Source organism: Delphinapterus leucas, chromosome X, assembly GCF_059928025.1.
Source record: "Delphinapterus leucas isolate spDelLeu-1000000601 "Yukka" chromosome X, BTC_Dleu_Yukka2, whole genome shotgun sequence".
NCBI lineage: Eukaryota > Metazoa > Chordata > Mammalia > Artiodactyla > Monodontidae > Delphinapterus > Delphinapterus leucas.
The window spans coordinates 106,361,713-106,373,852 of record NC_143150.1 but is presented as its reverse complement, the minus strand read 5'-3'; the positions used below and the strand labels follow the sequence as shown (position 1 = coordinate 106,373,852).

Below are 12,140 nucleotides of genomic sequence, written 5' to 3'. Positions count from 1 at the left end.
TCTCTCCCTCTTAGCATTATCTTCATCACTATTTTCCAAAGGATTCCCTCCACCCCACTCTCCACCTTTTTCTAAGCCTTTTCCTTCCAAAACCAACTCTTTTTTAGTGGTCTACAGGCCTTGCTGTCTTCCAAGTAGTATTGAAAAGAAGGTTTGGGTTTACAAATGCACCATAGACTAAATTGATAAAGAAGCACAAAACTACACAGGTGGTTCAGATGTTGAGTGGGGGAAGGCTTGAATCAATTGATATTTAGTGTGTTCATATTCACATTTCACTAATGTTACCGGTGAAACGTTCTGGCCTAACTAGGATGGCCCAGCTCTCTCCCCTCTTCTTGTCCAGGTTTCGTCACTCACTATTGAAGTTGATCGGTGTACATGGCAAGCCTAGTGCAATATGACCCTCATATCGGTAGCTTTCTGTAGAGCACAATTCATGATTTAATATAAAAATATTATTCGTAGTAGGGACTAATATCCAGCAAGGCAAGAGTCACTAATTTTGAGTGACTATGGTATACTTAGTATACTTTAGTACAGTATACTTTACTATACTAATGAGAACTTTAGTATACTAAAGAAAACCACCAACAATATGTGTCTCTGAGTCGTTATTCCTTATTTAGATGGGATTGCAAACATTTTTTTTAAGATATTGGATTTAAAGTTCCCTATGACACATAACTCTTTATGCAGAGTATGGCAGTTTTAAACATTGGTTATCCTCTTTGCCTTTCTTTATTTTTACATGCTAGTTAACCCTGGGCCAGTGATTCAACCTGGTTAGTCATCTGTTGAGATCTGAAGGAACATTGAGCTCAATTCTTCTATCCCTCCTGGAACTGGGTTCTGTTTCAGAGTATCAGCATGAAAGAAAACCATAGATGGCAAACCACCTAAAACTCCTAAGCATGCTTGGCCTTAAACAACAAAGGTGTGGTTTTGTTTTTTATTGTTTTGCTATGGAAGGGAGCAGATTTTTTACTTTTGTAAAATCTAGAGTATTCAGCCCTATCACGATCCACTTATTTTTCATTTTGTCAAGTCTCTTATTACATGGTTCTTTGAATGCCTTACATCTCCTTCAATCCTGGATAAAGAAATACTGCCATATTTTGCAGTGATTGAATTCCTCAACTCTGGCCAGTTTAAATAAAAAGAAACTTAGAGTTCAAGTGTGAGGTATTTTTTCATGTTCTATTTAAGACTGACTTCATCCTGACTGTACCTATATCATAGAGATTTCATTCTGGATTCAGACTCTGCCTTTTCCATTTACTACCATTCTGTGCCTGTTGCCTCAACAGTTAAGCTGGAGAAAGTAAAAGTATGGGTCTCAAAAGCTTGAGGTGAAGATTAATGAGTTAATACATGTAGGACACTTAAAACAGTGCCTAGCAGACTATAAGCCTTCAGTAAGTGTTCAGAACATGGCCACTGTTCTGAATTAGATGATAGCCTTTTCAGTCCAGGAATGCCAGATGAAATGGCTGATTTATATACAACAGGTGTTCTTAGGGAAAATGCAGAGCTTACCTGGGGCCACACACACTCATGTCAGCCATTGGCATTTTGGCATTTATACACCTAAGAGCTGAAATAGGTTTCAGCCCCCAAAGTTTGACATGCATGTTTTAATTCACCCCCCTCCCCAACTCTCCATGTTTCTTTTGGCCCCACCTGATTTCTGGAAATGTCATCAGGTGAGGGACAGCCTCTTTCCCTTTGCAAATGACCTTACCCAGCTTAATTAATAGCTTAACTTTTGGCTAGTGGTAACACATAGCAATTAAATCTGGTTTACTATATGTAATGTCTACTGTGGGCAAAACGACCCGATAACACTTTGTATAACTGTCAGCAGTCCTTGCTTAGGGTGTGTTCCAAAACCTGGAGCCTTACCTTCATCTCCCTTTCTGTCAGGCCAGTAGCGCCTCATAGCAAATCATCTGGAGGAGATGTATTATTTGCCTTTGCGTCTAGGCAACTGAAAATAATTTAGTTTATCTTTAGTGTGTTTGCTTATTTTTTTTTCCTTAGGTATATTTCCCTTCTGTTGTTATGACTAACCAAAACTGATGCAAACTTCTAAATCATTCTAAAAATGATTTCTTCCTCTATGCTGTCACTACATCACTGAACTAACCTTGGTCCGTGGGCTTTGAGGCAACTGCATTTTTCTTCATTCTTAAAACTTTGTTTTCAGAACAAACTAAATCCACCAGACATACATTGGATGTGACTTTATTTAGTACAAATAAAAATTTCAGATCACCCAAGTTGGGTTTTTTTTTAACGTATTCACTTGGTGGTCTGAACCATTTAAATCCAGTTTATTTGGTCTAAGTAAGGGACATGTGTTCTAGAAACAGGCTGTATGGTATTCTGGACTCTATTTTCCTTTTTCTGATGTTTTTCCGAATCACTTTGGAACTTAGCAATTCCCTGTTCCCTTTAGATATGCTGTTGCTTTTTGTGGAGATGAACTTCATCTCCTGCCACCCTACCAGGGAAGTGCTTTCCTGGAGCTGTGCCTTCCCAAAGCCACCCATTTATGTCTTTCTGCAGGTGACCCCAGCAGAGATTGCAGCACTGCTACAATGCTAATGCTCCTTAGCATTCCTTTCAGAAGTCCCTTAGGGATGCACTCTCTCACTGCATCACATAGCCTTTCAATTCAGTGGTTGGGTGAAAGTCAACTGAGCCACTTTCCTAACTAGGATGTAGATTTGTGACAAGGTAGGGAAGAGTCATCCTGAACAAGAAGCAGGTATTTACCTGGTCCTTGTCCAAACGGAAATGCTGTTGAACCAGAGACTCTGACTGGACTGCCTCTGTTCCCCTTCCACTCCATGTCTCTTCCTTCTCTTTTTCTACGCTTAAATGTGTAGGAAAATGTTCATCCTGATGAACTTGCCCATGTGATCTACCATTTCCTAAATGGTCAGCAAGAAAACGCAAACCTTGAACCTGGCCATCTCTAGCATGAATTGCCATTATTTCTCCTAATGCTCCAGCTGCTCCAGTTTCTCCTGGCCCTTCAGATCCAGTTGCCGTTGTTCCCTCTGGCTCTTCAGTTCCAGCTGCTGGCGCTGCCTCAGGTATTGGTGCTCTGGCCCTTGCTCACTTCCCGGCCTTCCAACTCGGACACATTGGGGGAAATTGACTGCTGCTGCTGGATCTGGATCTGGCCCTTCTTTTGATTGTTCTCAGAAATTATCTCCACGAGGGGCTTAGTCCTCCAGCTTGGGGTCTTCTCTTTGGCTTTTGGTCTCTTATTCTGCAAATGTAATTCTGCCATCTTAGCTTCTTTAATGAGTTGTCTAATTTGTTTTGTTCTTAATTCAGTTAATTTTGAGCATTTGTGAATTGCTTAGTAGTATACCGACCACTGACATTTTTCTCTTTGGCAGTTTTACTAATTCATCCCATGTATTCTAATTGCTTTAAACCCTTGGGTTATAAAAACAAAGTAAAAATTATGCCAGCCTTCTGTGATCATGGAATAATGGAAGGAGAGGGACTTTTGAGGCCATCTAGTCCAAACTGCCTTATTTTATATTCTGGAAACCCAGGCCACGAAGGGTAACGTGACTTGCTTGGGTCACATAGCTTGTTGGTGGCAAAGCCAGAAGATGTAGATTTCACCTCCAGTGCTTTGACTCCTTTTGGTGAGGGGTTTATTCTGCACATACCACTGTGGCTACTTGGAAGCTTTCAAGTGAGGAGTGTCGTGCCCAATTTCTTAAGTAGTCCTTGTCAAGGAGCAGTAGAATCACAGAGCCCCTGGAACTCAGAGAGCCACTTGATCATCAGTTTGTCTTTAGTTTTGTTTTTAAATTAATGATTGGAACAAATTCAGTATCCTAAAGGACATTCCCTTAAAGAGAGGTTCTCAAGCTGTAGTATAACACTGAATAACATAGGTAGAAAGACTCAGGCCTTCCTTGCCTGGACTTGCAACCAGAATCCTACAATGTAGGGACCGGGATGTGTGATTTCAAAGTTTTCCAGTTGGTTCTGGTGTGCTTTCTGGATCAGAACCACTGATGTTGAGCCTTAAACCACTGCAGTGTTTCTTAAAGAGGAGGGGCATCTATTTAAAAGGTATATTTCTGGGCCCCCCTCCCCAGACCTACTAGCCAAGAATTTCTGGGAGTGGGGTTTATCTTTAATCTCCCTAGTGATTTTTATGTCCATTTAAACATCGAAAAATGCTGATCTGGAAGGTTTTGAGTCAGTAAACAAAAAGCCTAGAGCAGTGGTTTTCATGTCCCTTGGTAAGAAATAGATTTTACCTCATGATTCAACAAGCCAGCGTAACTAAAACAGCGTTTCACAGGTCAATATTTACCCTACAGAGTCCAGTGAATGCTGGCATTTTCCATCCTAATGCATCTTAATTTCACTTTTGTAAAGTAGGCAATGGAAACTATTAATTCACTGATTTTTAAACCCCTAGCCCACTGTAGTTTCAAACACTTGAGGATTGAGATGTGCTGTTAATTCCACCTGTCATAGGTTTAAAACTTTTCTCTCGACCTCCTCTACTTTTCCCAACTCCTCTGGTTAAGCCTTTAACACCTGCTAGGGTTGCTTGCCTATGAGGAAGGTCTACCTTTGTCACAGTCGCACAACACTGCCACTGTGTACAAAGCAGATTTCCCTTGTTCCCTGGACATGGGAGACCTTGCCAACTCCACAGCGCTGCTGCTAATGGCTGTATCAATCACAGGGCAAGTAATAGAAAACTGAACCCCAAGTAAGTGAAGTTATAAGGGGAACAAAAGGAATTCTACAAGTAGCTTAGTTCAGGTGCTGTTTGATTCTCAAGTCAGACAGTATCGCCTGGATCCCCCGCAAGTCTATCTCTTCTGGGTTGGCTCCAGATGTGGCCGATTCAGCTCTCTATTCAAGAGGGCAGCAGGCCCAGCTACACACTCCCAAGCTGAGCTGAGAACAGGGACTCTTTCAGACTGAGCACAAATCTCAGTTGGGCTGATTTGACCACATCAGAGCACATCAGAGGCTGATTTGCTCCTCTCCTGACCCGCTCACTGGGGACACGATACTGGACCTGGGGGGTAGGGTTGAATCTCAGGCTGAGGATGAGGGAGAGTTGACTTCCTAAAGAGAATTAAAGATACAGCTCCCAGCAGCAAGAGGAATGGATGCTGGGCAGCAAATGCAGATGTCATTGCTAGGCTATGTATTTCCATGGTCTTCCTCTTTGTGTCCTGTTTCCTTGGTTATGATGAGCCTTGTTTTCTTAAAGTTTTCCCTACCTTTGGGAAGCAGCATAGTGTCCTGAAGCCCCTGATTTAATTCTTATGCAAAGTAGCCACTGTCAAAATCAAGCACAGGCAAGCCCTCAAGGGAAATGATGCTTTAAGTAATTTAAAAGAATTGGTTAAAATTCAGGACAGGAAACAACTGGTTTTTGAATGAAGAGAAAGGAATAGTACAGTTAAGGATGAGCCAGACCAGGCAGTAACTGCCGGCACTCACACGTGTAGTGGGCAAGTACGCATAATCTTCCTGGTGCCCTTTAAATAAACTGTGTTTTTAGGAGGCGTCTGAGCACAGTCAGCGCCTACAAATATCGAGTGACAACTCACAGATTAAAAGTTATAGAAGTTAAGTACAAACCTGAAATCTGACAAATAAAGCTCAGCTGATCCTATTGTTTACCTTTTGCAATTGCTCTGTATACTGTTTAATGCATTCTCTTTCTCAAGCCTTCTGCCGTAAAGCAGAACAGAACTTTCTACTAGGGGGATCAGAAAGTGGATGATAGTTATTTAGTGAAGACAACATTGAGCTGTTAAAATGGGGAGTTTTTTTTACAATCTAGCATGGAGAAAGAATGGTGAGCTTTAAATAATTCTTGTAGCGATTCTGGATTCTAGCCTACCTTTAAAGAGTTTAATGTAAATAAGCAATTTGTACATAAGCGACCGAATCTTATTTTTTTCCCCCTCTATAATAGTATCAGGTTCTCTACTTTGTCACAAACTGCTACCAAGTTTTTCTAAGGTACATGCTTTATACATGGTACAGTGATCCTGGGCTGTGCATTTTGCCCTGGAAACTAGCCTGCCTAGCGTTTAGATTTTCTCTGCACTCATGTATGCATAGAAAATCCATATCCAAAAATTTTTTTCATTTTTTTTCTATAAAAAAGGATACAAAATCAGCACCCTCAGGTATGTATTGTTCTCCTAACTTGGCCTATAATTTTGCATAAAAGCTTCAAATTCTCCCTCATAAATTTATTCTCTCTTCTAACAATATGCCCATTCATTTCTAATTTTCTAATTTCTGTCTTTTGAAAGCCGTAGCATTTTAATTGCTTATGGAAACTAATCTGTCTCCTATCCTTGACAGTGATTTCATAAAGATCTGATTTTTTTAAATGAAGATTTTCATATATATTATTGTATTTTGGTCTATAGTGTGGCTTGACCTAAGAACCCAGTCTACCGTTGAGAGTCTTAGTAAACGAATTCCAGGAAATAATAACTTTGTCAAGGTAAGAGATCTTTTCAAAAGTATACTATAAAAATGCCTGTTTAACAAAAAAAGTTTGGAGATTTCACCAGGCCTTACATCTTATTGCACAGTAGTTATTTGATACAATTGATAGAATATTTCTCCACAGATAATTACCTTTCTATCTTCCTTGCCCGTGGTAGATTGGAGGAATAATATTCCAAGGTAAATAGGCTGGAGGGGATAATGAGGTGTCCCAGTGGCTTAAACCATACTCCTCACGGAGTGCTTCCTATAATTCAACCGTGCTTTCCAAATCCTTCTCTCTCTTTTTTTTTTTAACTATCCATCAAAGAAAGTTCTGCGTGCTTTTGAGTTTTTAGGCATCTGGATTCAGGGAGAGAAACTAGAAGACACTCCAGCCTTTACTTGAACTCCTCTTCCACTTTCTTCGTATGAAGAAGCCAAGAAAAAATGCCTAATTTTCAGTCCTTATATAGGTCTCTCTTCAGATAAATGAAGGGAGAGAAAATTTTTGAAACAGGCGAGGTACTTTTCTTAGCAAGGTCAAGGCCAATTTCTCCTACTGTCCAAAAAGAAATTCCTTTTTTTTTCTTTCTTTTTTGTTTTTGGTTTATTCCCTTTATATTTGTCAGTGGGACTCTTAAATGGCAGTTTCTTGTGGTTCTTGGTCCTGAAGCTAGTGCTCAAATCCCATTCATTGCAGCAGTCTAACAAACCATCCCCTACCATTACCCACCCAAATAACCTCAGCCTTGTACTGAGTATACCCTCACCCATTTCCTATTCTGTTCTCTTGGTCAACCTGCCCAGCCTTCACGCCTAACCTCCAGCTGCACTTTGCTTCAAGGGGTGCATGTTTTTCTCTCCAAAGCCATTTTCGGCAACTTTTACACCTTCTACTTAAATCATGAAAATGAGATATTTATATGCTACCTCACTATTTGGTTTGTGGGATGACCCTTGGTCCTTCAAATCAAAGAAGCATATTCCCATATGTTATTTCCTTTTATTATTTTTGAGCATTGATCTTTTTTTTTCTAGGAAAGCTAGAAAACTATGAGTTAAGATTCTTAACTTACAAGCTTGCATTAAAGTGTTATATCCTTTGGTTTGAGCTTTTTTTACTAAACATATCCATGGGAGATGAGAAGGAAAAGGGATCACTTTCTGTAGTTGGGTGATAAATGAGAATAGGGATCAAGAAGGGGAAGATAGTTGCATTATTTTGATGTATGTATTTTCTTAACCACTTTCACCAGCCCTTATAAATATAGTGTTTAATATACTAACAAAAATGAATTGGACCTGATCCATTCTCAAGGAAGATTGATAAGCCCATGTTTCATTTTTACCCTTTAAGCTTTATTCAGTTCAGCTTCCCTTTGTTCAATCTATTTGCTGAATTTAGGTAACTACTTTCTTTTATATATACATACTATTTTTTTTAGTTTATTGAGGTAACATTGGTTTGTAACATCATATAAGTTTCATGTATACAAAATTATATTTCGACTGGCAACTACTTCCTTAAATAGAACAACTTTGTGTTGCTTTAATCTGGCGTGTCTTTGAGCTCTACTTTATTCTCCACCAATTTTATGTTATTTGAATATGTGTATTGAATATGTATTAGATTTTTTACACACATAAATATATTGTTAAGGCTTATATGTTTTAAAACAGTCTTCTGGTTGTGGTCATTAGTTTATGAATTGATATTCTCTCTGATTTTCAATAGTTTAAATATCACTTTCATGGAATATAAAATAAAAAGCAGAGTTTTGGGCTAGCTTCTGTATGTAATTCTAACTCATCACAAAAGTTAACATCTATGTCTTAACTATCTAGATTGCAGGGCATGTGTCATTTAATTTTCTCTTTACCTTGCTATGTGGATGCTCTTTGAACTGCAAACATACCACTCTGATCTTTTTCCATGAACATGCTTTCCTGTGCCATGAGATAGGAAAAGTATTTTTATCCATAATACTGTAGGATTGCCTTTAGGGCCATTGAATATTTTGTGATTTATTGAGTTTTTTGATTTGGTGTTTTATTTTAAGCTGTTATGAATTTAATTTCCTGGCTGAATTTCATAACTGTTTTTAGTCCAAGACAGGCCTTCCACTTAGCACTTATTTCAGTGCAGTGAAACTTCGTTGGCTCCTTGACAATGTGAGAAAAGTTCAAAAGGCAGTTGAAGAAGATAGAGCTCTTTTTGGGACCGTTGATTCATGGCTTATTTGGGTACGTTTAAATATCATGTGTGTGTGGAGAAAACTTTTAAACTGCCTATCTTTCTTCTACAAAGAGTTTCAAACTTTTTAGTTGGCAGCATCATTAAGAAAAGCCATTCAGGAAACAGCAGAACAGTTCAGCCTCCATTTGAGAGGCATTTTTGCCTGCTTCTTCTTGATTTTTTCTTGTCTTATTTCAGCAAAAATGGAGGATGATTACCAAAACCACATCTCATGTCTATTACCTTTAGACTAACTAATTTAGGTAATTAGCAATTAGTAAATTTAAGGAGCCTTTATCTGCTGCCTATCATACAATCCCTTGCTATGTGCAGGGGCTTGGTTCTAGGACCCGCCGTGGATAGTTAGCTGTCTGTATCTGCGGATCATGTAGTACTGTATTATTTATCTTTAAAATCCACGTATAAGTGCACCTGCACAATTCAAATCTGTGTTGCTCAAGGGTCAACTGTACTTCTTTTCCACTAGTCATTTCCTAGAAGAAATTTATTTATTTCTTCTATTTTCTACTATTTAACATGATAAAACACCTAGGCTACGTTTGAACATTTGCTTTCAACATCACACAGCTGACTTTTACTTAAGTCACAATATGAAAAATCATAGTGGAAATTTCTGATGTATAATCTTCTTGCCTAAGCTGAACATGGATGAGTAGAAACAAACATTTCCCAGATATCTATATATCTTAAAAGTACACGTTCATTCTCTTCGTTCTCTCTCCTCTCTCTCTCTCTCCTTCTCTGTTATTTTTATTAAGGGCATTTTCAAATACACCCAAAGAGCGGAGGGAATAGTGTCATGAACCTCTAGAACAGTAGTCAGCTACAGTAATGAGCTGTGGCCAAACTTGTTTCAACTGTACTCACTCTTCCTCCCCGTGGATAATTTAAAGCAAATGCCAGACATATAATTTCATTTGTAAGCACTTCTCTAAGTGTATGATTATCTTTTCCAACATTCAGGGGAGCTTCAAGGGAACGCTGCCCCTATTCTCACTTGCCAGATCCACAGAGCAGATCTTTCAAACCCCCTATCAGGAAGTAGCGCCTTCTCCAGCCCTCCCTGTGCTTGGCCAGGGCATGCTGTGCATTGTGCTCATGGCCAGCAGTTTTCATACGTGTCGGTCACAGTTGAAATAATTCTGACAGTAATTCTCACAATTGCCTGGAGCCAGACTAAGACAAGATGTGGAACTGTGAGCTGCCATTTCCCCACTTTTGTTCCTTTCTTACTTCTCACTGATTCTACATGAAAGGAAGCAGCAGTCCTTGCAGTTCAGGTACAAGGGTATTAACATTAGAGAGTTTAAAACTGCTTTCAGGATATGTGCTTGGGTCACTGCAGGCACAGCCCAATGAGAATTGTTATTCCAAAACGTGGACGCGCGCACACACATACACCCACAGACAAATGCAACAAGAGCAACAACAGCAATACAGGGTTCAGTAAGATCCTAAGAGGCAGGCATTTCAATGTATTTTACTTTGCCAAATTTAATGATACTCTGCATCTTCCAAAGATAAGAGGAGGAAAACAAAAGCTGAATTTTTTCTTTAACCATCAATTAGCTAGAACTGCTGTCCAGTATGGTAGCCACTTCGCCACATATGACTGTTGAGCACTTGAAATGTGGCGGGTGTGAGTTGAGATGTGCATGAGTGTAAAATGTACACTGTACTTCAAAGAGTTAGTACACAGAATAGAAGGTAAAATGCCTCCGTAATAATTTTTTATATTGAAAGGATATTTTGGATACATTGGATTAAATAAAATATGTAGCATTATTAATTTCACCTGCTTCTTTATATTTTTAAATGTAGCTACTGGAAAATATTCAAGTACATATGTGGCTCAGTGTGGTTCAATTACATTATATTTCTATTGGACACTGCTGAAAACTAAAAAATTAAGTAATTGAAACGTTCCATTCTCCTGCCGTACGTGCTCTGCAACTGATTTTGGGTCTTGACAAAGTGTAAATTAAATTGCAAATAAGTACAGATTTAACATGTCCTTTTCATTCTGTCCAGAGCTTGACAGGAGGAGCCAGTGGAGGTGTCCATTGTACAGATGTAACAAATGCAAGCAGGACGATGCTTTTCAACATCCATTCTTTGGAATGGGATAAAGAGCTCTGCGAGTGAGTTGTATTTTGCCCTAAGAATAGTTTTCCAAGTGTGTTGCCTATTTATAACCTAAATCTTATATTTTCAGATGTTTGTTAGTGGAGCACCAAACTTTAACTGTTGATATTTCAACTACAATATACAAGTCTGTGTTGTATATTCTTTTAAAACAGACTTTTTTTTTGGCGGGGGCGGGGGGGTACGCGGGCCTCTCACTGTTGTGGCCTCTCCCGTTGCGGAGCACAGGCTCTGGACGCACAGGCTCAGCGGCCATGGCTCACAGGCCCAGCCGCTCCGCGGCATGTGGGATCTTCCCCAAACAGGGCAAGAACCCGTGTCCCCGCAGCAGCAGGCGGACTCTCAACCACTGCGCCACCAGGGAAGCCCCAGACTATTATTTTTTTTGTAACGTCTCTATTGGAGTATAATTGCTTTACAATGGTGTGTTAGTTTCTGCTTTATAACAAAGTGAATCAATTATACATATACATATGTTCCCATGACCTTTTTTTTTAGTTTGTTTGTTTTCTTAGATTCCATATATATGTGTTAGCATATGGTATTTGTCTTTCTCTTTCTGACTTACTTCACTCTGTATGACAGACTCTAGGTCTATCCACCTCACTACAAATAACTCAATTTCGTTTCTTTTTATGGCTGAGTAATATTCCATTGTATATATGTGCCACATCTTCTTTATCCATTCATCCGATGATGGGCACTTAGGTTGTTTCCATCTCCGGGCTATTGTAAATAGAGCTGCAATGAACATTTTGGCACCTGACTCTTTTTGAATTATGGTTTTCTCAGGGTATATGCCCAGTAGTGGCATTGCTGGGTCATATGGTAGTTCTATTTGTAGTTTTTTAAGGAACCTCCATACTGTTCTCCATAGTGTCTGTACCAATTCACATTCCCACCAGCAGTGCAAGAGTGTTCCCTTTCCTCCACACCCTCTCCAGCATTTATAGTTTCTAGATATTTTGATGATGGCCATTCTGACCGGTGTGAGATGATATCTCATTGTAGTTTTGATTTGCATTTTTCTAATGATTAATGATGTTGAGCATTCTTTCATGTGTTTGTTGGCAATCTGTATATCTTCTTTGGAGAAATGTCTGTTTAGGTCTTCTGCCCATTTTTGGATTGGGTTGTTTGTTTTTTTTGTTATTGAGCTGCATGAGCTGCTTGTAAATTTTGGAGATTAATCCTTTGTCAGTTGCTTCATTTGCAG

At 39.2% G+C, this 12,140-nt stretch overlaps 1 protein-coding gene across 10 annotated transcripts in view; it reads left to right on the top strand.

The window, feature by feature from the left end:
* Positions 1-12,140, top strand: part of GK (glycerol kinase) — a 77,140-nt gene that overhangs the window by 32,772 nt on the left and 32,228 nt on the right. For 5 of the 10 annotated variants that reach the window (XR_016391386.1, XM_022562097.2, XM_089904652.1 and 2 more), the window contains exons 5-8: positions 3,021-3,104; positions 6,459-6,535; positions 8,629-8,766; positions 10,811-10,920. Coding sequence is in view for 9 of the 10 variants with exons in the window: in XM_022562097.2 (XP_022417805.1) it covers positions 3,021-3,104; positions 6,459-6,535; positions 8,629-8,766; positions 10,811-10,920 (409 nt within the window). In the remaining variant the exon portion in view is untranslated. The remainder of the gene's footprint in view (positions 1-3,020; positions 3,105-6,458; positions 6,536-8,628; positions 8,767-10,810; positions 10,921-12,140) is intronic. The other 5 variants (XM_089904653.1, XM_022562098.3, XM_089904654.1 and 2 more) reach the window with 3 other exon arrangements.